The following is a 24,053-nucleotide window of genomic DNA, read 5'->3' as shown; positions in this document are numbered from 1 at the left end:
TATAGGCGTGAGCCACCGCCTTATTTAAAAAAATCAGTTATATATATGCATGATTTAAAGAATCAAGTAGTTCTGTAGGTTACAAAGAAAACAACCCTATTCCCTAACCTCCACTTTCCCCTCCTTTAGCACTTTTAGCTGATCCTTTTGTATTTGTCTCAAAATTTCTAATACTATGCTGTTATTGCTGCTTCTTGATATTTTAGTTTCAGACAATATGTATTGGATTCTCCTTCTAGAAGGTGCTACCCCACCCACACCACCCCCATTCAATGGTGTGCTGGAGCTGGCTTGCAGCAACTAGCAGGAACTGTTTTTATACATCTCTTTCCAAATTCACGTTTAGTGACATTACATTGGTAGATTGAAATTCACCATGGTGAAAGTATATACTGCAGAAATCAACAAACACTAAAAGTCAGGATTTCCATGCCCCTCACCTCCAAACTAGCTGACTAGCATACAGCGACTGCACCCACTCCCGACCTATAGCATGGCTTAGCAGTAATTTCAGTTAGATCAACATTTACAGTATGACTAATCTTATCATTCACAGCTGAACCAGGTAGTGAGTTATGATTATTTTTCCTTTTTGCATAATTTTTGGCTTTCCTAAGTTTAGTAATTATCTTTAATTATTTATTATTATTTTTTTTTTAGTAATTATCTTTTTATTTTATTTTTTGGAGACAGAGTCTCACTCTGTGGTCCTGGGTAGAGTGCCATGGCATTATCATAGATCATAGCAACCTCAAACTCTTGGCCTCAAGCGATCCTCTTGCCTCAGTTTTTCTATTTTTAGTAGAAATTGGGTCTTACTCTTGCTCAGGCTGGTCTCAAACTCCTGAGCTCACGCATTCCACCTGCCTTGGCCTCCCAGTGTGCTAAGATTATAGGAATGAGCCATTGCACTTGGCCAAGGTTAGTAATTTTTTTTTTTTTTTTTTTTTGTAGAGGCAGAGTCTCACTTTACTGCCCTCCATAGAGTGCCGTGGCATCACATGGCTCACAGCAACCTCCAGCTCTTGGGCTTATGTGATTCTCTTGCCTCAGCCTCCTGAGCAGCTGAGATTATAGGCGCCCGCCACAACGCCCGGCTATTTTTTTGTTGTTGTTGTTGCAGTTTGGCCGGGGCCGGGCCTGAACCCGCCACCCTCGGTATATGGGGCCGGTGCCCTACTCGCTGAGCCACAGGTGCTGCCCCCAAGGTTAGTAATTATCTTGATTTCTTTGCTTGTTTTGTTTCCTAAGCCCTTATCTTTTTTTTTTTTTTTTTGTAGAGACAGAGTTTCACTTTATTGCCCTCAGTAGAGTGCCGTGGCATCACACAGCTCACAGTAACCTCCAACTCCTAGGCTTAGGCGATATAAGCCCTTATCTTTAATTCAGCCCCAAACTCTTCTTGAATTATCTGAATATATTTTCAAGACAGACCTATCTATTAGGGTCAGGCACAGTGGCTCACACCTATAATCCTAGCACTCCAGGAGGCCTAGGCGGGAAGATCGCTTGAGCTCAGGAGTTCAAAACCAGCCTGAGCCGGAGCGAGTCCTCGTCTCTAAAAAACTATCCGGGTGTTGTGGTGAGCGCCTGTAGTCCCATCTACTTGGGAGGCTGAGGCAAGAGAATCACTTAAGCCCAAGAATTTGAGGTTGCTGTGAGCTATGACGCCATGGCACTCAACCACAGGGCAACTGAGTGAGATTCTGTCTCCAAAACAAACAAACAAACAAAAAGACAGACGTATTAGCTATTCTTTCTCCTTTTTTTTTTTGAGGTGGAATCTTGCTGTTTTGTCCAAGAGGGTCTTGAACTGGCCTCAAGCAATCCTCCTGCCTCAGCTTTCTAAGTAGCTGGGATTACAAGTGTGACCCACTGTGCCTAGCACCTGTTAGCTATTTTTACAGTTTCATCTACTGGAGACCATGCATATGTATCTACTCCAGTCTTGACTGAGGGCCCTCTATATCTGGAGCACAGTTGTCATCCTCATCATCCTGGGGATTTCCTTTGCCTCTTTTCCTGCTACAGATCTCATATTTCTTGCATCCTGTGGCTTCCTCTTTTTTTTTTTTTTAACTATCTCATTCTAGTGGAGGTTATCCTCCACAGATTCCTGGAAAAAGATACATGCAGCTAAAATATTTTGAGACCTCGAACGATAGCTTGGCTGGTATATGTGATTCTAGAATAGAAATAATTTTTTTTTTTTTTTGTAGAGACAGAGTTTCACTTCATTGCCCTCAGTAGAGTGCCGTGGCGTCACACAGCTCACAGCAACCTCCAACTCCTGGGCTTAGGCGATTCTCCTGCCTCAGCCTCCCGAGCAGCTGGGACTACAGGCGCCCGCCACAACGCCCGGCTATTTCTTTGTTGCAGTTTGGCTGGGGCTGGGTTTGAACCCGCCACCCTCGGTGTATGGGGCCGGCGCCCTGCTCACTGAGCCACAGGTGCCGCCCGAATAGAAATAATTTTTCAGGCAGCGCCTGTAGCTCAGTGGGTAAGGTGCCGGCCCCATATACCTAGGGTGGCAGGTTCAAACCCAGCCCTGGCTAAACTGCAACAGAAAAACAGCCAGGTTTTCTGGCAGGCACCTGTAAGTCCCAGCTTCTTGGTAGGCTGAGGCAAGAGAATTGCCTGAGCCCAAGAGTTGGAGGTTGCTGTGAGCTGTAACGCCACGGCACTCTACCGAGGGTGATAAAGTGAGACTCTGTCTCAAATATAAATGAATAGAAATAATTTTTCTTCAGGTGTGGCACCTGTGGCTCAAGCGGCTAAGACACCAACCACATACACCTAAGCTGGTGGGTTCAAATCCAGCCTGGGCCCTCCAAACAACAATGATGGCTGCAACCAAAAAATAGCAAGCGTGTGGCAGGCACCTGTAGTCCCAGCTACTTGGGAGGCGGAGACAGGAGAATAGCTTGAGCCTAAAAGTTGAAGGTTGCTGTGGGCTGTGACGCCACAGCACTCTACCCAGGGTGACAGCTTGAGGCTCTGTCTCAAAAAAAATTTTTTTTTCTTCAAACTTTAAAGGCCTTGCTTTTAGCTTTCAGAGCTGCTGTTGAGAAGTTCAAAGCTATTCTAATCCCTGACCCACTGAATGTAACCTGTCTTTTTTCCTCATTGGACTCTTACAGCACCTTTTATTTGTTTGTCCCTGGTGTTTTGAAATTTCATGGTGTTGTGCTTCCATGGAACTCTGTTCATTTATTGTGCTGGGCACTCAGTGGGCCACTTCAGCATGGAAATTTAGTTCCTTAAGTTTTGCAAAGTTTCCTTGAACTATTTCTTCCTATTTCCTTTTCATTCAACAAATATTAGCTGGCTGCCATAGCTCATTCAGCAAATATTTATTTATTTATTTAGACAAAGTCTCACTATGTCACCCTCAGTAGAGTGATGTGGCATCACAGCTCACAGCAACCTCAAACTCTTGGGCTTAAGCAATTCTCTTGTTTCAGCCTCCTGAGTAGCTGGAACTACAGGTGCCCCCCACGAGGCCCCAGCTATTTTTTGTTGCAGTTGTCATTGTTGCTTAGCTGGCCTAGGTCGGGTCGGGTTCAAACCCACCAGGCTTGGTATATGTGGCTGGCGCTGTAACCACTGTGCTACGGGCACTGAGCCTCAACAAATATTTATTGAGGACATGTAACCCCAGTATCTTTTAATAGCATAGCAGTGAGCAAAACAAACTGAAGTCCTTTTCTTGTGGAGCTAACATTTTAATGGAGTGTTTTCTCACTTCTTTCCGGACCTCCTAGACTGGTCCTCTAACAGTTTTAAACCTTTTCTATATTCTAAATCTTTGATTTTGTTCTACTTTTGGGAAGAGTATGTCAACTATATCTTCTGTTCCTTCTTTTCTTTCTTTCTTTTTTTTTTGTAGAGACAGAGTCTCACTGTACCGCCCTCAGGTAGAGTGCCGTGGCGTCACACGGCTCACAGCAACCTCCAGCTCCTGGGCTTACACGATTCTTTTGCATCAGCCTCCCAAGCAGCTGGGACTACAGGCGCCCGCCACAACGCCCGGCTATCTTTTTGTTGCAGTTTGGCCGGGGCTGGGTTTGAACCCGCCACCCTCGGCATATGGGGCCGGCGCCCTACTCACTGAGCCACAGGCGCCTCCCTTTTCTTTCTTTTTTTTTTTTTTTATATTTATATATTGTTACTCATCAGTCAACTTGAATCTTCCAATCTTTCTGTCAGATATTTCATTTCTGCTGAAATGTTTAATTCCTTTTGAACTTTGAATATCCTTTTTATAAAAACATTTCATTATAGATAATTTCAAACATATGAAAGGTGGACAGAATAGTGTAGTGACTTTCTTATACTCATTGGTGTGCTTCAACTTATAGCTAATCAAACTTGTTTCATTTGGTTACATAAATTGTTTTTTTTTTTTTTTTGAGACAGAGCCTCAAGCTGTCACCCTGAGTAGAGTACCGTCGCGTCACAGCTCACAGCAACCTCCAACTGTTAGGCTCAAGTGATTCTCCTGCCTCCGCTTCCCAAAAAGCTGGGACTACAGGCGCCTGCCACAACACCCGGCTATTTTTTGGTTGCAGCTGTCATTGTTTGGCGGGCCCAGGCTAGATTTGAACCTGCCAGCTCAGGTATACGTGGCTGGCACCTTAGCCGCTTGAGCCACAGGCGCCGAGCTCTGGCTATTTTTTCAGAGACAGGGTCTTGCTCTTGCTCAGGCTGGTCTTGAACCTGTGAACTTAGGCAATCCACTTGTCTCGGCCTCCCAGAGTACTAGGATTACAGGTGTGAGCCACTGTGCCCGGCCTTTGGTTTGTTTTTTGAGACAGGAGCTCACTCTGTCACCCAGGCTAGAGTGCTGTGGCATTATCATAGCTCACAGCAACTTGAAGCTCAAGTGATCTTCCTGCCTCAGCTTCTAGAGTAGCTGGGACTACAGGCAGGCTAGGTTTGAGTTTTGGGTTTTTATTGACAGATAGAAAATGCATTGTCTTGTTTTATTTTATTTTATTCTTTTGAGACAGAGTCTCACTTTGTCGCCTTCAGTAGAGTACTGTGGTGTCATTGCTCACAGCAACCTCAAACTCCTGGGCTCAACCAAACCTCTTGCCTCAGTTACTAGAGTAGCTGGGACTACAGGCACCCGCCACAACATCCAGCTATCTGGCTGGGGTTTTTTCCTAATTTTTGTAGAGACAGGGTCTCACTCTTGCTCAGGCTATTTTGAAATCCTGAACTCAAAGGATCCTCCTGCCTCGGCCTTCCACGGTGCTGGGATTATAGGCGTGAGCCGCTGCACCCAACCTACTCTTACGTTTCTGTTTGCTTTTTCTATTTGTTTGTTCTGGTTTCTTTCTTCCATATTAGTGGTTCTACCCGCATACATGCTAGTCCTTGGCTACCTGCTCATATTTAGGAATGAGGGATGCTGGTGCTGTTTGAAAGTTCTGTGCCCATGAGGAAGGTTCAGCAATCTGGGTTCCATTATGTTGCCACTGAGAACAGCCTGGCTGGGATGTTTTGTTGGGGTTGTCAATGTCAGGGTCTTTAGGGCTTTCATCATGGACTTCTAGTCAGCTTGCCCAAAGCAGGTGCTGCTCATGTTTCACCTGGAGGCTGATGGTCTGGTTCCTTGTATCTGGTACTTAACCCCCTATGCTTAGGATGGCCCCCCAACTCTGCCTGCTGTTCTCCATTCAGAAATCCTGTTGTACCCTCTCCAGAGGATAAACCTTGGACCAGGATATTGAAGGGGCAATCACTAGATATGTAGAGCTTGGAAGAGATCTGCCTGCTCCTTAAACAGATTTTTTTTTTTTTTTTGAGACAGAGTCTCACTTTGTTTCCCTTGGTAGAGTGCGATGGCATCATAGCTCACAACAACCTCAAACTCTTGGGCTCAAGCGATTTTCTTGCCTCAGCCTCCCAAATAGCTGAGACAATAGGTACCCACCACAATGCCCAGCTATTTTTTAAAGATGGGGTCTCACTCTTGCTCGGGCTGGTCTTGAACCCATGAGCTCAGGCAATCCACCATCTTGGCCTCCCAGAGTGCTAGGATTACAGGTGCGAGCCACCACACTGAGCCCTTAAACAGCTTTTAAAATAATTCTCCATATTTAGCTTCACTTCCAAAGGTAACGGGGGCCACTAATTCATGAACTTTAGGAATCTCCCTTATAAATCAGATGGTTTGAGGCTTCCTTCAGGCCTGGCTCAAGAAGACTCTTACCTCTCTCTAGTCATTTACTGTTCATTTGCTTTTCCAAAATGTGGATGCTTTTGCACTTGTGTCTTATTCCCATCCCTGGTTTATGTCTTTTTTGTGTGTGTGTGGTGTTTTGGCCGGGGCTAGGTTTGAACCTGCCACCTCCAGCATATGGGACCGGTGCCCTACTCCTTGAGCCACAGGTGCCGCCCTGGTTTATGTCTTTTTTTTTTTTTTTTCTTTTAGAGACATAGTGCTGTGGCTGCACAGCTCACAGCAACCTCCAGCTCTTGGGCTTAGGTGATTCTCTTGCCTCAGCCTCCCTAGTAGCTGGGACTTCAAGGCGCCTGCCACAATGCCCGGCTATTTTTTTGTTGCAGTTTGGCCAGGGCTGGGTTCGAACCCGCTACCTTTGGTGTGTGGGGCCGGTGCCCTACTCACTGAGCCACAGGCACTGCTCCCTGGTTTATGTCTTTAAAAAGTTCCTTTGGCGGTTTGTATCTGAGTCAGGGCACCAAAAAAAAAAAGTTCCTTTGGGGCCAGTTGAGGTGGCTGGCTCCTGTAATCTTAGCACTCTGGGAGGTTGAGGAGGGAGGATCCCTTGACCTCAGGAGTTCAAGACCAGCCTAATGGGTGGCGCCTGTGGCTCAGTGAGTAGGGCGTTGGCCCCGAGAGTGGCGGGTTCAAACCCAGTCCCAGCCAAACTGCAACAAAAAAATAGCCAGGCGTTGTGGTGGGCACCTGTAGTGCCAACTACTTGGGAGGCTGAGGCAAGAGAATTGCCTATGCCCAGGAGTTGGAGGTTGCTGTGAGCTGTGACGCCACAGCACTCTACTGAGAGTGACAAAGTGAGAATCTGTCTCTAAAAAAAAAAAAAAAAGGCCAGCCTAACCAAGAGCAAAATCCTGTCTAGTAAAAAGAGAAAAGTTGGGCGGCGCCTGTGGCTCAGTCGGTAAGGCGCCGGGCCCCATATACCGAGGGTGGCGGGTTCAAACCCGGCCCCGGCCAAACTGCAACCAAAAAATAGCTGGGCATTGTGGCGAGCGCCTGTAGTCCCAGCTACTCGGGAGGCTGAGGCAAGAGAATCGCTTAAGCCCAGGAGTTGAAGGTTGCTGTGAGCTGTGTCAGGCCACGGCACTCTACCGAGGGCCATAAAGTGAAACTCTGTCTCTACAAAAAAAAAAAAAGAGAGAGAGAAAAGTTAGCTAGGTGTTGTGGCGGGTGCCTGTAGTCCCAGCTACTTGGGAGACTGAGGCAGGACGATCACTTGAACCTATGAGTTTGAAGGTGCTGTTAGCTGTGACCCATGGCACTCTAGTCTGGGCAACAGAGTGAGACTCTTAAAAAATAAATCCCTGGGCGGCACCTGTGGCTCAAAGGAGTAGGGCGCTGGCCCCATATGCCGGAGGTGGCAGGTTCAAAACCCAGCCCTGGCCAAAAACTGCAAAAAAAAAAAAAATAATAAAAATAAATCCATTTTGCCCATGAGTTGGAGGTTGCTGTGAGCTGTGTGACGCCACAGCACCCTACCAAGGGCGATAAAGTGAGACTCTGTCTCTACAAAAGAAAAATCCCTTTTGGAGGACATGAGAATTGATGCATGTGGTGCATTAGATTTTGGGATCAAAATTAGATGCAGATGTTATTCTGGGATCAAAATTAGATGCAGATGTTATTACCTCACTTTTTAGATGAAGAAGTTGAAGCTCAGAGAGGTGAAATAACTTGTCTAAGAGCACAGCTTGAGGTTGACAGAGTTGGACTGGCCCTAAGGCAGTGCTCTTGGGCATAGAAGACAAGGATCCAGGTGGCGCCTGTGGCTCAGTGGATAGGGCCCTGGCCCCATATACTGAGGGTGGTGGGTTCAAACCCAGCCCTGGCCAAACTGAAACAGAAAATAGCTGGGGGTTGTGGCAGGTGCCTGTAGTCCCAGCTACTCAGGAGGCTGAGGCAAGATAATCGGCTAAGCCCAGGAGTTGGAGGTTGCGGTGAGTTGTGACGCCACAGCACTCTACCAAGGGCAACAAAGTGAAACTCTGTCTCAAAAAAAAAAGAAGAAGAAGACAAGGATCCTTGCCACAGATCAGGACACAGGGGTCCCAGAACTGGGCCTGTAGTGAGCATCTGGTCCCACTCCCACATGTTTTAGTGGGAAATCACAGGTTTATTTGGAGAAAGGGCATTCCTAGAGTTGCACAGTGATCTCACACAGGCCGTGATAGGAAATACTCATGGCTGCATCACTCTCTCTGTGACATTCATCCAATCATTGATTAAGCAAAAATTTACTGAGCACCAACTGTGTGTCAGATCCTGTGCTATGCATTTATTGAGCACCTACTGTATGCCCAGCACTTCTGCTAGGCTCTGAAAATATAGCAGGGAAGCAAAACAGACTAGTCCCTCCCCTTTCTGAGCTTTGTCTGGTAGGGGAGGCAGATAGGGAGGTCTTTGGTGGCCCTAGCAAGAACTGTTTATATTATGGGGGAGCCTTGTTAGAGGAGTGAAGAGTAAGTGGCTAATGGGTGAGCTGGAAACAGAAAGTATGGAGATTACTTCTGGGACCACAGACATGAGTAAAAGTAGGTCCTTTCCTGCCAGGAGCCTTCTCCCTGCTTCCTGCTGGCTGCTAGGTGTCCTTGATGAAGGTGCTCAGGAGGAGGGCAGCAATAATAGTTAATGTTTATTGAGCACTTATGCTAAGTACTGTGATGCCAAGCACTGTCCTAGTTATTTTTCATGTATTAGCCTATGAGGTAGGTATTGGTAATATGCCCCCTTCACAGGGGAGGACCCCCAGGCATGCAGAGGCTGGAATTCAAAGCCAGTCAGCTCCAGAGTCTGAGCTTTCGCCGCTACCCTGAGAGGAGCACTGCCACAAGAAGGGGAGCAATGGAGGACAGCAAAAGAGGGGGAGGGAGCAGGGGAAGGGAACAGCCACTCTGATCTGCCCCCTTACTCCTCCAGTGCTCAGTGGGCCCCTCCTCTGATAAAGCTTTGACCTTCATGAAGGACCATTTCTTGATGGATGAGCAGGTGATGGGGATGCCCCTGCTTGTGAAGTCTGGCGTGGAGTACACACAACTTGCAGTGGAGATAACCCAGGGCCTCGATGGACGCAGCTATCTGGTCATGTACCTGGGCACCAGTGAGTAAAGGGCTCCAGGATGTCTTCAGAGGGCATGACAGGGGCTGTGCTCCGGTTGAAGGGGAAACCCTAGAGTTCATTCATTCATTCAACAAATGTTTATTGGTGCCAGCACTCTGCTAGGCTCTGAAAATACAGCAGGGGAGCAAAACAGTTCAGTCCTTCCCCTTTCTGAGCTTTGTCCAGTGGGGGAGGCAGACAGGAAGTCTTTGGTGACCTTAACAAGAGCTGCGGATGTTATGGGGGAGCCCTGTTAGAGGGGTGAAGGGTGAGTGGGTAGAGGGGCAGCCAGAAACGGTGAGGACAAAGATCATTCCTTCAGGAAGCTTGGCTATGAAGGGGGAGAGGGGACTGGGGTGACTGGAGGAGGGTGTGGGCCTGGCCAGGATTCTTGCTTCATAGATGGGAAAGATTGTGAGGACCCAGCAGACAAGGAGATGGTGAAGAGATGGGCAGGAAGGGGGATAATTCACAGGTAGAGGGAGCAGGATGCTAGAGACCAAGACACAGGAGGAACAATTAGCAGGGGCAGCAGAGAACCTTAGATGGGCTGGTGAGGGCAGCGCCTGTGGCTCAGTGAGTAGGGCGCCGGCCCCATATGCCGAGGGTGGCGGGTTCAAACCCAGCCCCGGCCAAACTGCAACAAAAAAATAGCCGGGCGTTGTGGTGGGCGCCTGTAGTCCCAGCTGCTTGGGAGGCTGAGGCAAGAGAATCGTTCTAAGCCCAAGAGTAGAGGTTGCTGTGAGCCGTGTGAGGCCACGGCACTCTACCGAGGGCAGTACAGTAAGACTCTGTCTCTACAAAAAAAGAAAAAGATGGGCTGGTGAGTTTGTGGACTTGTGGCAGGAAGCTAAGGGGGCTCTTCCCTGAAGTCTCTTTCTTTCTCTATAAAGTGGGAGCACAGGAGGTCATGAGCTAGGAATGAGAGGGCAGGAAAGGTGGGAGGTATGAGGAGAGAGGGATAGATTCAAATAGTCATTTTGGAAAGAGGAAGAGAGAGTCAGCAGGGAACGTGGTAAGTGCCAAGCATATTGAGAGTCTGGCTGAGGTGGATGACCTTGAGCTTTAGTGGAAGAAACCTAACAAGTTCATTCATTCTTTTTTCCCTCCCCCTATCTCTAGTGACCAAATTCATACACTCCTTCAGGTGTATCACTAGGTATTGAATCAGCCATGCATATATTGGGTGTACGTACAGTGGAGAAGAACACATAAAAGTAGCAGTCCTTGTGGAATGGGTGAAGACAGTGCACACACTGCATAAGCAAACACAGCAGGTTGTGAGATTTGGGAGGCCGGTGGGGCAGTGTGTTGGGAATCAGGAAGCCATTGGCGAGGTCATGATTTTTAAAAGGCTTACTGAAATGCCTTCGTGTAGAGACCTTGACAGAAGTAAGGGAGGCTGGGGCTATACCTCTCTACGGAAGCGCTCCTCTGCCCACTGCCCCATGTGGGGGAAAGTGGACAGTTGGGTTTCTTCAGGGATGCAGGGGTAAGGCAGGGGTTGAGCCATCTGCAAGAGAGCCCTGTCTTGATGGAACAAAGGCTATGAATGACCGGTCTGGCTGCTCTGTGCCCACTGTACATGGCACTTCAGAGGCCTCTGACAGCTGGGGAGGCCACCTCTGGATGAGGTGAGATGACTTCAGCTCTCTCCATCTGCTATAGCCACGGGGTCCCTCCACAAGGCTGTGGTGAGTGGGGAGAGCAGTGCCCATCTGGTGGAAGAGATCCAGCTGTTCCCTGACCCTGAGCCTGTCCGCAATCTGCTGTTGGCCCCCGCCCAGGTGGGAAGGGACTCAGCCATCAAACGGGCTTCTGGGGGGGCCAGCTTTGGGGCAGGCTGGGCTGGCTCCCTGGGCCAGGACTCTCCTAAGTGTGGCTGGGGCTCCCTGTCATGCTCCAATTCTCTTCCAGGGTGCAGTGTTCGTAGGCTTCTCAGGAGGTGTCTTGAGGGTGCCCCGAGCCAACTGTAGTGTCTATGAGAGCTGTGTGGACTGCATCCTTGCCCGGGACCCCCACTGTGCCTGGGATCCTAAGTCCCAAATCTGTGGCCTCCTATCTTCCCACAACCTGTGAGTGCCAGTCCCTTTATGGTGGCTGAAGATGCCCAGCCAGGAAAGACCCTTATCACTCAGCTCCTGCTACTGTTCTCTCTCTGGGGGCTACTGATAGAGTCCACCTGTCCCCTGCTGGGCCCTCTGGGGTAGGGTTTTGCTAGGGAGTTTAAAGTTGCTCCAGCCATCCTGGGTTCCTCTTCCCTCTCCTCTCTTCTTCCTGGTCTACTCCACCATCCTCTTTGTCACTGCACTTTCCTCCTTTTCTCCTTCTTCTTCCCACTTTAGGCTGATTCAAGGGATGATCTTTGCTCTCCCCACCCTCTTAGGAACTTCTGGAAGCAGGACATGGAGCAAGGGAACCCGGGGTGGGCATGTACCAATGGCCCCTTGGGCAGGAGTCTCCGGCCTCAGAGCCGCCCACGAATCAGTGAGTATGGGCACACAGGTTCTGCAAGACTTCTGGGCTGGGGTGGGCACCCCTGCTTTGGTTTCCTTACCCAGCACCTGCCTGGCTTGAGATATGAACTCTAGAATTGGGATGGGTTTGAGTCCTGGTTGTGGGGAGAAAAAAGAGGAATTCTGAGCTGGGGGCCAAGCTGGTATTCAGGTTTGAGGCTGCGGGTGATTTTGGTGTCAGAGTTGAAGTCAGATGGACTAGGGGTAAATGGTGGTCAAGGCTGGAAATGGAGAGGGGTGAAAGTTGAGCTAGGGAGTTGAAATGGAAGCTGGAGCCTAGAGATGGGGTTCAAAGGCAAATTAGAGACCCTCTCCTGTTTTCTTCCCCTGCCTTAATTAACTCTTTTGCCCCTTTCCTTTGCCTACAGTTAAAGAAGTCCTGGCTGTCCCCAGCTCCATCCTGGAGCTCCCCTGTCCCCACCCATCATCCCTGGCCTCTTACCACTGGACACGCGGCACCGCCCCAGCCCCAGCCCCAGAAGTCTCCTCCACGGTCCACAATGGCTCCCTCTTGCTGATTCTGCAGGATGGAGTTGGGGGTCTCTACCAGTGCTGGGCCACTGAGAATGGCTTCTCATACCCTGTGGTTTCCTACTGGGTGGACAGCCAGGACCAGCCCCTGGCCCTGGATCCTGAACTGGCAGGCATTCCCCGGGAGCACGTGGAGGTGCCTCTCACCAGGGTCAGCAGTGGAGCTGCTCTGGCGGCCCAGCGTTCCTACTGGCCCCACTTCCTCACCGTCACTGTCCTCCTTGTGTTAGTGCTTTCCGGGGCCCTCATTCTCCTCTTGGCCTCCCCACGGGGGGCTCTCCGGGCTCGGGGCAAGGTCCAGGGCTGTGGGACCCTGCCCCCCAGGGAGAAGTCCCCGTTGAGCCAGGAGCAGCACCTCCAGCTGCCCAAAGAACACAGGATCTCTGCCAGTGATGTGGACACTGACAACTGCCCGGGTACTGAGGTGGCTTAAACTCTGAGCACCAGGCTGGGGCTGCAGAGCAGGGCAGTCACCTAGCCATGCTGGCCAAGGGCCCTCAGAGCAGTGCAGCCCTGACCAAGGTGGGAGCAGCACAAAAGACCACCTTCCTCCTGTGAGAGGGGCTTTCCTGCCACTCTGCACCACAGTGGCGCTTGACAGGATCACACACAGCAGCCTGCCTCCTTGCAGGACTCCCTTCTACCAAGCTCTATAACAGGAAGCTACCCCAGGATTGCGCTTGCTCTGTGGTAGGAGGGCCTGGGGAGAATCCTTTAGTTCTGGCCATTCCAGGGACCCTCAAAAAACATACTGTTCCAGAATACCCTAAAAAACTCACTGTCCCAGAACCCTATGGTAATAGACACGGAACATCTAAACAACCACAAGCTAATGTGCCACACCCGGACACTCAACTTGGAAGTTGCCACCTTGGGCACTCCCCACTCCCAGGGGTCTCTAAGGTTCTTCAGGGATCAGCTCCCTCCTATTCCCCTCACCAATCATGCATTGCAAACTCCCAGGAAATCTTTCCTGAAGTCTGACCACCTTCCTTCTTGCTTTAGCCAGGGCAGATTATGAACCTTTCTGCTCTGGCTAGAACAGCAGGGGTACTCTGAGCCTCATTCACTCATTTACCCTGGATGACCTCTTGGCCCCTCTCCTTTTCCCTTTATTTGGGGATTCAGAAAACTGCTTGTCACAGATTATTTTTTATTAAAAAGACGAAACTTATGACTGGTGCTGTTTTGGCTGGAGCACTCTGACAGGATGTGAAGGAGTAAGCAGCTTGAGAACATCAGTAGGGAAGAGCATTTGGTTTGTGGGTGATGGCTCTCCCCAAATCCAGACCAGCTCCCCTACCCTGAGAGCTACCGCCCTCCCACCAACCAGCCCCACACCTCTGTCCTCAGCTGAGCATTGCTGGAGGTTGCCTTGAATTTCCTCCACTGGGTCATGAATAGGATGGGCTTGGCCAGCCTCAGTCATGCCTGCCAGACAGCAACACCTCAGGCATCGCTAACTCCCCTGCTACAGCCCCACAGCTGCTGTCCCCAGCTCTCCCACTCTTCTCGTGACTCCAGCTCAGCCCCCTTCCCCACTGCAGCAGTTGGCTTCAACTCTTGGTAGATGAATTTATAGAAAGACCATGCAGCCACCCCCATCCTGGACACATCCTTTCCAATATCTGACAAACAACACCCTGTCCACACCTATCACCACCCCTCTTGTCTCCCCTGTCACACAGACACATGTCCCCCTTCCAGCAGAGGCTAATCAGTGCATTTGCCCCATCCCTCTTCCTCTGTATCACTGCTAGGATTTGTTCTATAAGTTATCTGCCCTCAGCATCCCCTCCCTCACTTTACCCTCCTCCCTCATCGTTACTCTCCCCTCTCCTGCCTACAGGTGTGCCCGGGTGTTCTCTATAAGAAAAGACTAAACAACAACCCTTCCTGCAGCTCTGCCTGTTCACCCCGTGCCTACTTGGTCTCTTTCCTGTTACCACCAAACACCAAATAGGGGCCATTCTGGATTCCTCTAAGCTCCTGCAGAGTCACACTAGCTCTCTCTACACCCCTCCAGAGTTGCCCTAGCTCACTTGCTCTCTCTCTTTTTTTTGAAGACAGAGTTTCACTCTGTTGTCCTGACTACAGTGCTCTGGCCTCAGCCTAGCTCACAGCAATCTCAAACTAATAGGTTCAAATGATCCTCCTGCCTCAGCTTCCTGAGTAGCTGGGACTACAGGTGCCTGCAACAATGCCCAACTAGTGTTTCTATATGTATTTTTTTTGTAGAGACAGAGTCTCACTTTATCACCGTTGGTAGAGCGTCACAGCTCGCTGCAACCTCTAGCTCTTGGGCTTAGGCGATTCTCTTGCCTCAGCCTCCCAAGTAGCTGGGACTGTAGGCACCCGCCACAATGCCTGGCTATTTTTCTGTTGTTGTTGCAGTTTGGCTGGGGCTGGGTTTGAACCCAACACCCTGGGTATATGGGGCCGGCACCCTACTCACTGTGCCAAAGGTGCTGCCCTCTTTTCATGTTATTATTAGCCACTAAAGTTTTTTTTTTTTTTTTTGAAGACAGCGTAGGGCAGTGCCTGTGGCTCAAGGAGTAGGGCGCCGGCCTGATATGCCAAGGGGGGCGGGTTCGAGCTCAGACCTGGCCAAAAACTGCAACAACAACAAAAATAAAATTGATTAAAAAAAAAAAAGCGTCTCCCTCTGTCCTCTGGGTAGAGTGCTGTGACTCATAACTCACAGTAACCTTAAACTCCTGGGCACAACTGATCCTCTTGCCTCAGCCTCCTGAGTAGCTGGGACTACAGGCATTTGCCACAATGGGCTAGTTGTTTTTTGCCTTTTTTTTTTTTTTTTCTATTCTTAGTAGACTCTATTAAGTAGAGACAGGTCTTGCTCTTGCTCAGGCTGGTCTCTGAACTCCTGAGCTCAAGGGATCTTCCTGCCTTGGCCTCCCAGAGTGCTGGGATTACAGGCATGACCCACCGCAACCCAGCCTTTTTTAGCCACTTGTATATCTTCTTAAAGAGATATCTATTCAAGTACAGTGTCTACTTTTGAGTCAGGTTCTTTTCTGTTGCTGAGTTTTAAGAATCCTCTCTCGGGCGGCGCCTGTGGCTCAAGGAGTAGGGCGCCAGTCCCATATGCTGGAGGTGGCGGGTTCAAACCCAGTCCCGGCCAAAAAAAAAAAAAAATCCTCTCTCTCTAGTGGGTGTTGTGACAGGCACCTATAGTCCCAGCTACTTGGGAGGCTGAGGCAAGAGAATTGCTTAAGCTCAAGAGTTTGAGGTTTCTGTGAGCTGTGATACCCTGACACTCTACTGAGGGTGACATAGTAAGACTCTGTCTCAAAAAAAAAAAAAAGAATCTTCTCTCTGAGAGAATTCTCTGGCCACTGATTCTGTTTCCTTCAACCATTCCTCTTTCTCTTAGCGCCCTTTAAAAGTCCATTTGGATGGGAGGTGCCTGTGGGTCAGTGAGTAGGGCACTGGCCCCATGTACTAAGGGTGGCAGGTTCAAACCTCATCCCAGCCAAACTGCAACAAAAAAAGAGCCGGGCGTTGTGGCAGGCGCCTGTAGTCTCAGCTACTTGGGAGGCTGAGGCAAGAGAATTGCCTAAGCCCAGAAGCTGGAGGTTGCTGTGAGCTGTGTGATGCCATGGCACTCTACCGAGGGTGACAAAGTGAAACTCTGTCTCTTAAAAAAAAAAAGTCCCGTTGGACAATGCCTTCCTTGGTTATTGCTTCTGTTGCCACCCAGCCAGGTTCATCTGCCCAAGAGAAAGCCAATGTCCAGAGACAGCAGGGCTTACAACAGAGTGAGGGCTTATTCCACAGAGTGCTAAGTGGGTAGGCAGGAGAATTCTCTCAAATCTGCCTCCCCAAGAATTGGGGGACAGAAATTTTAAAAACAATTTGGTGGGCAAAAGACTAGACAGTCAGGGTAGATTGCTACTGATTGGTTGGTTTCAGGGTGGAGCCATCAGTCCTCTGATGTGGGACACTGTCTGCGTGGCTTAGGTACAAGAATGCAGGACCTTGGTGGAGGGTCCAAGAGCACTTGAGTCAGTTCCTCTGTGTGGGTGGTTCTGTCACTAGCATGCAGGACCTGAAAGGTAATCACATCATCTGGGTTCCAAACAGATGATGTTCTTATATGGACAACTGTTTGTGACTGCAGGTATAGAAGCCAACAGATGGCTCGGTGCCTGTAGCACAGTGGTTACAGCGCCACATACACCAAGGGTGGCAAGTTCGAACCCGGCCTGGGCCAGCTGCAACAAAAAATAGCTGGGTGTTGTGGCGGGCCCCTGTAGTCCCAGCTATTTGGGAGGCTGAGGCAAGAGAATCGCTTAAGCCCAAGAGTCTGAGGTTACTGTGAGCTGTAACGCCACAGCACTCTACCAAGGCTGTCTCAGAAAAAAAAAAAAAAGGAAGCCAACAGAGGGAATAGCAATTATATTCAAGCATGCCAGCTATTATTTTAGGGAGGCATGCTCCTTCCAGACTTCTGGGGGCCCTTACTCCAGTTCTCACTTTGCACCCCTTCATCAATTTGTAAGGGCAGTTTCACTTTCATTCCCAACTCTTCCCACTCCCATTCCTTCACCCCTAGCATACACTGTAGGATCTGCTTGGCTCAGAATCTGGCCTGGACAGTTGGGGGCACATGAATCAGACCTGCTTCCTGCTTTCACCAAGCTTACAATCCAGCTGCAATCAGAGCTGAAGGTGAGGCAGGGGAGGAGATATTGCTGGGTAAGTGTGGATTGCTAGGCTTCTCACCTCCCCTCTAGCTACTAGATACACCACAGACCTCTCTAACTGTAACGCCCCAGATGGAATTATCATCTTCTCCAAGCTCCTCCTCCCCATTCCCCAAGGCTAGTTAATCACACTGCAGGGTAGAGCCTTGGGACCCATCCCATACTTCCTCTCTCTCACCCCCTCCCTATCTAGAGGGCCATCAATCTCACATCCTCTTCTTCCTCCCTCTTGGAATTGCTCAGCACCTCTGCAGCTTACCCTGCTCACACCACCTCACCAGGACAACAGGAGCAGACCCCTAACCAGTTCCTGCTACCTTCTCTCATCCATTCTCCACTCTCCCAACACAGTCAAGGGAACCTAAAAAGAAATTCTGCCTAAAAGTCCAAAGGAGTTTTTATTAAATTCAGAATAAAAAGTGAAAACTCCTTGGAACAGTGCACCTTGCCTCCAGCTCCTCCATACTTGCCTGGGTATCACTTGGTAGTACTCAAACCCTCTATGCAATTTCAGGGAAACCTTTTTTGAATTCCTAGCACTGTCCCAGGCTGTGGCAGAGATGAATAGACACACTGCCTTAGGGAACTAACAGTAAGCATCCTTTAAGGCATGCTGTCTGCTTCTACTAGCACATTCTCTTCTCTGTGGGTTCCTTTCTCATGTCTCACCCTTTTCACATAGTGCTGCTTTTTTTTTTTGGGGGGGGTTTTGCTTTTTGAGACAGAGTCTCAAACTGTCACCCTGGGTAGAGTGCTGTGGCGTCACAGCTCACAGCAACCTCCAACTCTTGGGCTTAAGCAATTCTCTTGCCTCAGCCTCCCAAGTGGCTGGGATTACAGGCGCCTGCCACAACACCCGGCTATTTTTTGGTTGTAGTTGTCATTGTTCATTGTTGTTTGTCAGGCCCGGGCTGGATTTGAACCTGCCAGCTCTGGTGTATGTGTCTGGCTCCTTAGCCACTTGAGCTACAGGCACTGAGCCTTTTTTTTTTTTTTTTTTTTTTTAGACAGAGTCTCACTATGTTGCCCTTGGTAGATTGCCATGGTGTCACAGCTCACAGCGACCTCCAACTCTTGGGCTTTAAGCGATTCTATTTGCCTCAGCTTCCCAAGTAGCTGGGACTACAGGCACCGCCACAATACCTGGCTATTTTTTTGTTGTTGTTGTAGGTGTTGTTGTTTGGCAGGCCCGGCCTGGGTTTGAACCTGCCACCTTTGGTGTATGTGGCTGGTGCCCTAGCCGCTGAGCTACAGGTGCCGAGCCAAGCTTTTGTTTTCGTTTGTAATAGTAAAAACCAAAACAAAAAGAAACCCTTCAGTTCATCGATTTATAAAATAAAACAGACTAAGCACTGCTAATTCCAAAAGCGCCAAAGTCTGGACTTTGAGCACAGACAGGTCATTCACTGGAGCATTATAGACTAAGAATACTTAACCCATATTTCAATAGATATTTCTAGGCTATAAGGTTCTGTTTCTTCAGTTTCTACTGGGATATCTTTTTTTTTTTTTTTTTTGTAGAGACAGAGTCTCACTTTATGGCCCTTGGTAGAGTGCCGTGGCCTCACACAGCTCACAGCAACCTCCAACTCCTGGGCTTAAGCGATTGTCTTGCCTCAGCCTCCCGAGTAGCTGGGACTACAGGCGCCTGCCACAATGCCCGGCTATTTTTTGGCTGCAGTTTGGCCGGGGCCGGGTTTGAACCCACCACCCTCGGTATATGGGGCTGGCGCCTTACCGACTGAGCCACAGGCGCCGCCCTGGGATATCTTTTTCTTCTGTGCAATGTCCGCTTCTGGTTTTAGAACACTTTATTCCTTTTCAGTAAGGATCACCTTGCTGTGAAATCACATATGGGTTAATGCAACCATGAGCTCTGTTTGGGGATGCATCTTGGGTGACTTCTTCACCTGGAAATGTTGAGTCACCAGAGAATTCTTTTTTCTTTTTGAGACAGAGTCTCATATGTCGCCCTCAGTAGAGTGTAGAGTGCTGTTGCATCACAGCTCACAGCAACCTCAAACACTTGGGCTCAAGTGATTTTCTTGCGTCAACCTTCCAAGTAGCTGGGACTACAGGCTCTTGCCACAACATCGGCTATTGTTTGGTTGTAGTTGTCTTTGTTGTTTGGCAGGCCCAGCTGGGGTTCCAACCCACCAGCTCCAGTGGCTGGCACCCTAGCTGCTGAGCTATAGGCGCCAAGCTGAATCACCAGAGAATTTATACCTAAACCCTCAAGTTCAGCAATACTGTCTGCATTTTTAAGCCTGTGTTGCAAAAATTTAGCACTCATTTTGGGCCACTGACCCTGTGTCCACTGTCTGGCCTGACCACACCTACCAACTCCACCATTGTAATGTCGGAATGGTACACACTGTTTCTTTAAAGTGACACCTTCCAGATACTTGGTGTCCTTTCATATATGCATACCCTCAATGACTTGGGTACTTTCACCTGTGTTCTTAAAATGAACATGAATATCTCAATCTCTCTCTTTTTTTTTTTGCCAAAATAAGATTTTGATTTTATTTTGAAAGTCATTTGAAAGATGCCAAGTAAAGGAGCTCAATGGACATAGGTTTCAAATCCATATTCTTTCTAGCCCCATCAACAGTCTTTGTCATGCCAAAAAGTTGCTTTCTTTGGTAATATCCTATGTTTAGCTTCCTGGAGAAGAGATCTTTACCCATAAGCCGCCATCTTCATTTTTTTTGTAGAGTAGAGCTTTATTTCCAGGAAACAGCTTGTTAGTTGGAGATGGGTGTTTTTTTAAAAACATCAAGGTAGATTTAATATGTTCAACAAAGTGGGGTGGCTCAGCCAAAGATGAAGTGGAAAAGTTCTCTAGTATTTGTTTATCATCTTGCTGCAACCAGAAATCCACATGTGGAAATGGCATCCAGGAATACGGTCCTATCTGAAGTTGTTCTGTCTTTGCATCGTAAATGCTAATCATTGGTCCCCCATTAAGGCCCGCGCAGCATGTAGCTCTTCTGGACCCCGATCTTGAAAAGAGGCTCTGTAAATCTCTGCAGTTTTAACGTTAACAGCAATGCCATAAATGACTGGGAAGTGGTTTTCATTTTCTTCACGGTCATTTAACTCCATCACACGTAATGTCACTAAGTGAGTATCAACTTCTTGACTGTCAAATTCACTGAGAAGCTGATGGGTAAGTTTTTGTGACAATTGCCTATCATCACTGAAGCCTCTCACAAGGTGCAATTCCAGCCTTCCACATTGAGTGTGGTCGGAAAAGGATTTTATGGAGTTCATGATCAAGGGGACCTCAGCTTTGGTGTTGCTTCCATCACAATGTGTCAGGCAGGTTGCCCCATTACCTCCAGAGACGGGTGAGCTCAGACCAGGTCCCCGGCGGACTGCGGCAGCCGCACTCGCCACCCCTCTACGAACAGCGGCATTTCAGACGCGGCCGCCGGGGATATCTCAATCTCTTAATTTGCATGACTTCGTGGGGTTTTCTGGGTCACATGAATAGTGAAACATTTTCACAGATCACCTCAGGCTACTTAGGGGAAGAGCCCGGCTAATTTTTCTATTTTTAGTAAAGAGGGGGTCTCATTCGTGCTTAGTCTGATCTGGAACTCCTGAGCTCAAGCAATCCTCCCACCTTGGCCTCCCAGAGTGTTAAGACTTGGGGGATTTTTTGTTTGTTTTTTTTTTGTAGAGACAGAGTCTCACTTTATGGCCCTCGGTAGAGTGCCGTGGCCTCACACAGCTCACAGCAACCTCCAACTCCTGGGCTTAAGCGATTCTCTTGCCTCAGCCTCCCAAGCAGCTGGGACTACAGGCGCCCACCACAACGCCCGGCCATTTTTTGGTTGCAGTTTGGCTGGGGCCGGGTCTGAACCCGTCACCCTCGGTATATGGGGCCGGCGCCCCACCGGCTGAGCCACAGGCGCCGCCCTCGTTCGTTTGTTTTTAGACAGAGTTTCACTTTGTCACCTTCAGTAGAGTTCTATGGCGTCCAGCTCACAGCAACCTCAAACTCTTGGGCTCAAGTGATTCTCTTGCCTCAGCCTCCCAAGTAGCTGGGACTACAGGCACTCACCACAACACCTGGCTATTTTTTGTTTTTTTTTTTATTGCTACAGTAAGGTTTATTGAATCCCAAAATCCCAGTTCCTTAAACCACTCCAACAACTGCTGTGAAGGTCACTGTGAGGAGACCTCGGGTAGGGGTTGCTGGAGCCAGTTGGGATTGGTAGGTAATAGATGGCTCTCAGGTTGCCTGCTTTTAGTTTCTTTTGTTTCAGATTCTAGCCAGAACTTCTGGGGCTTGGCTCTTGCCTCTTTTGGGGGGCCCTGAGGAAGGGAAGGCCACTAGTATGGCTTCCCTCCCTCAGCCTAGCCAAGGCGGAGACCCTTTTTTGCACCTGGCTCCACTTGTCCCTAAAAACTATCCTCAAATTCCAAATAGCAAAATTCCTGGGTTCTTCTCAGCCCAGAGTCACTTATGGCTGGAATGTGGGACCAACTCTTCTACCAGAAGGTCCAGGGTGGTTGCAGCAGCTCAAAGGTGGGGATGCTGGTGACATTGACTGGGATGGAAATGATGGCCCATGGCAGCCCATGCTGTTCCAGGGAGCGGCGGATCATGTAGCTGGTGCTGACACAGAGACAAGGAGCCCTCATCCATCTCGGCCGAGCAGGAAAAGGGCAGGGATGTCAGCTGTACGCTGGGCACTATCCTGGATCATCTTCACATAGAAGCTGTCATTGTCAACCGCATTGTCAGAGATGATCACTGCTCGCCCACCGTGCTCTTGTACCACCCGGGTCTTGGAGAGGAAAGAGCAGCTTCCCCTCTCCACCAGAGCGATCTGGTCCTGGATGAAGAAGCCGTTGCTGAGTTCCCTGCAGGCCTCTGGAGGTTCAGCAGGGACAAGGTGAATCTGCTCATACCTTGTATGAAAGATACCACCGAAGTCCTTGGCAGGTGTAGCTGTGAAGATGTAGCGAATGTCCCCAGGACTCAGCACTTCAAAGTATAAATAATCATGGATGTGGAAGCCGTGGGCTGCGACGCAAGCGGGAAGCCAAAGCACGAGACAATACCAGCCCGTGGCGCCGGGGACCATCTCCAGGGCCCGGCCCGGCCCGGCGCTGCGTCTCCTCTCCGACACCTGGCTATTTTTTAGAGACGGGGTCTTGCTCTTGCTCACACTGATCTCGAATTCCTGAGCTAAGGTAATCCACCCACCTTAGCCTCCCAGAGTGCTAGGATTACAGGTGTGAGCTACTGTGCCCAGCCAACTTTGGACATTTCTTTTTCTTTTGTAGAGACAGAGTCACTTTATCACCCTTGGTAGGGCCCCGTGGCATCACACAGCTCACAGCAACCTCCAACTCCTGGGCTTAGGCAATTCTCTTGCCTCAGCCTCCCTGGACATATTTTTAAAATAAAGCCAATGGTATTTGATGATACATTGCCACAACACCTAGCTATTTTTTTGTTACAGTTGTCATTGTTGTTTAGCAGGCCCAGGCCAGTTTCAAACCCACCTGCCTTGGTGTATGTGGCTGGCACACTAACCACTGAGCTAGGGGCGCCAAGTCATTGTTTGAATGTTTGTTTTCAATTCTTTTGCATGTGTACTCAGGGGTGAAATGCTTGGTGATATGCTAACTTCATGCTTAGTTTATTGAAGATGTGCCAAACGTTTCCACTGCAGCTGCATTATTTTACTTCCCCACCAGCAGCAGCAATGTCTGAGGGCTCCAGTTTCTCCACATTCTTACCAACATTTCTATTGTCTTTTTTTTTAGAATGCTGTGGCATCATCATAGCCCACAGCAACCTCAAACTCCTGGAAATGATCCTCCTGCCTCAGCCTCCAAAGTAGCTGGGACTGCAGGCCTCCCCTACAACAGCAGGTAATTTTTCTATTTTTAGTATGGGGCGGGGGTGGAGAGGGGTGGGGGTGAGCTGTGGTGTCTTACTCTTGCTCAGCCTGGTCTCAAACTCCTGAGCTCATGGGATTCCCCAGCCTTGGCCTCCCAGGGTGCTGGGATTATAAATGGATGCTGGGATTATAGGCATGGGCCACTGCCATTGCACCTAGGCCAATGCTCATTATTTTCTGTAGTTGATTTCATTTTAGCTACCCTAGTGTGTGTGAAGTGGTATCTCATCCACTTGGCTTTGGTTTGCATTTCCCTAATGACTAAAAATGTGTATAATTTCATGTGTTTATTGGCCACTTGTACATCTTCTTTGGAGAAATGTCTATTTAAGTCCTTTGCTCATTTAAAATAATTTTTTTTTTTTTGCTCAGGGCCTGTAGCTCAAGCAGCTAAGGCGCCACCTACATACACCAGAGCTGGTAGGTTCGAATCCAGCCCTGGCCTGCCAAACAACAATAACAACTACAACCAAAAACTAGCCAGGCGTTGTGGAGGGTGCCTGTAGTCCCATGTCCTTGGGAGGCTGAGGCAAGAGAATCGCTTAAGTCCAGGAGTCGGAGGTTGCTGTGAGCTGTGACGCCATAGCACTCTACCAAGGGCGACAAAGTGAGTCTCTTAAAAAAAAAAATCAGGCTCTCTCTCTCCCCTCTCTCTCTCTGTATCTCTTGGTCTCGCCTCTCTCCCTCTCTCCCCTTATCCCTTTCCTCTCTCTCTTCTCCCCTTCTTGGTGCTGCTCTGCAGCATCCCTCCCTTGCCAATATAAACCTTTCTTACAAGCCTTGATGGTCTGTGAGATCTCTGGCGGTCGAGTGCCCCCCTTTCATCTGGTGTCTGAAGTGGAATGTAATTAGGGAACGCTCCCAATCCACCTCTTCCACAGGATTTTAACTCCTGGGAGCTCCCTATCCTCTTCTCGCACTCCTGGTGCTCACCACCGCATCGACTTGTGTCCATCCACCAAAGCGCTCTAACCAACACTCAACACCGGCCTCATCCAGACTTGGTAA

The 24,053-nt window shown here is 49.1% G+C and overlaps 2 protein-coding genes and 1 pseudogene across 9 annotated transcripts in view; 1 reads left to right on the top strand and 2 right to left on the bottom strand.

Annotated features, from left to right (window-relative positions):
- SEMA4A (semaphorin 4A) overlaps positions 1–13,554 on the top strand; it is a 29,800-nt gene extending 16,246 nt beyond the window's left edge. For 7 of the 8 annotated variants that reach the window (XM_053604908.1, XM_053604910.1, XM_053604909.1 and 4 more), the window contains 5 exons: positions 9,164–9,344; positions 11,013–11,131; positions 11,262–11,419; positions 11,731–11,831; positions 12,229–13,554. In XM_053604908.1, coding sequence (XP_053460883.1) covers positions 9,164–9,344; positions 11,013–11,131; positions 11,262–11,419; positions 11,731–11,831; positions 12,229–12,824 — 1,155 coding nt within the window. In that variant the 3' untranslated portion in view covers positions 12,825–13,554. The remainder of the gene's footprint in view (positions 1–9,163; positions 9,345–11,012; positions 11,132–11,261; positions 11,420–11,730; positions 11,832–12,228) is intronic. The other variant, XM_053604912.1, reaches the window with a different exon arrangement.
- A 6,106-nt stretch (positions 13,555–19,660) lies between these two features.
- On the bottom strand, positions 19,661–20,736 carry LOC128596942 (protein N-terminal asparagine amidohydrolase-like; annotated as a pseudogene).
- A 330-nt stretch (positions 20,737–21,066) lies between these two features.
- On the bottom strand, positions 21,067–22,708 carry LOC128596970 (protease-associated domain-containing protein 1-like). The gene is made up of 2 exons (XM_053606871.1): positions 21,776–22,708; positions 21,067–21,743 (listed from the first exon to the last, which is right to left on the bottom strand). Exons 1-2 carry the CDS (start codon positions 22,218–22,220, stop codon positions 21,622–21,624), a joined length of 567 nt encoding a protein of 188 aa, XP_053462846.1. The 5' UTR covers positions 22,221–22,708; the 3' UTR covers positions 21,067–21,621.
- Between the last annotated feature and the right edge of the window lie 1,345 nt (positions 22,709–24,053).

This window comes from Nycticebus coucang, chromosome 10, assembly GCF_027406575.1.
Source record: "Nycticebus coucang isolate mNycCou1 chromosome 10, mNycCou1.pri, whole genome shotgun sequence".
In the NCBI taxonomy this organism is placed as follows: Eukaryota; Metazoa; Chordata; class Mammalia; order Primates; family Lorisidae; genus Nycticebus; species Nycticebus coucang.
This window is presented reverse-complemented; position numbering and strand designations above follow the sequence as displayed.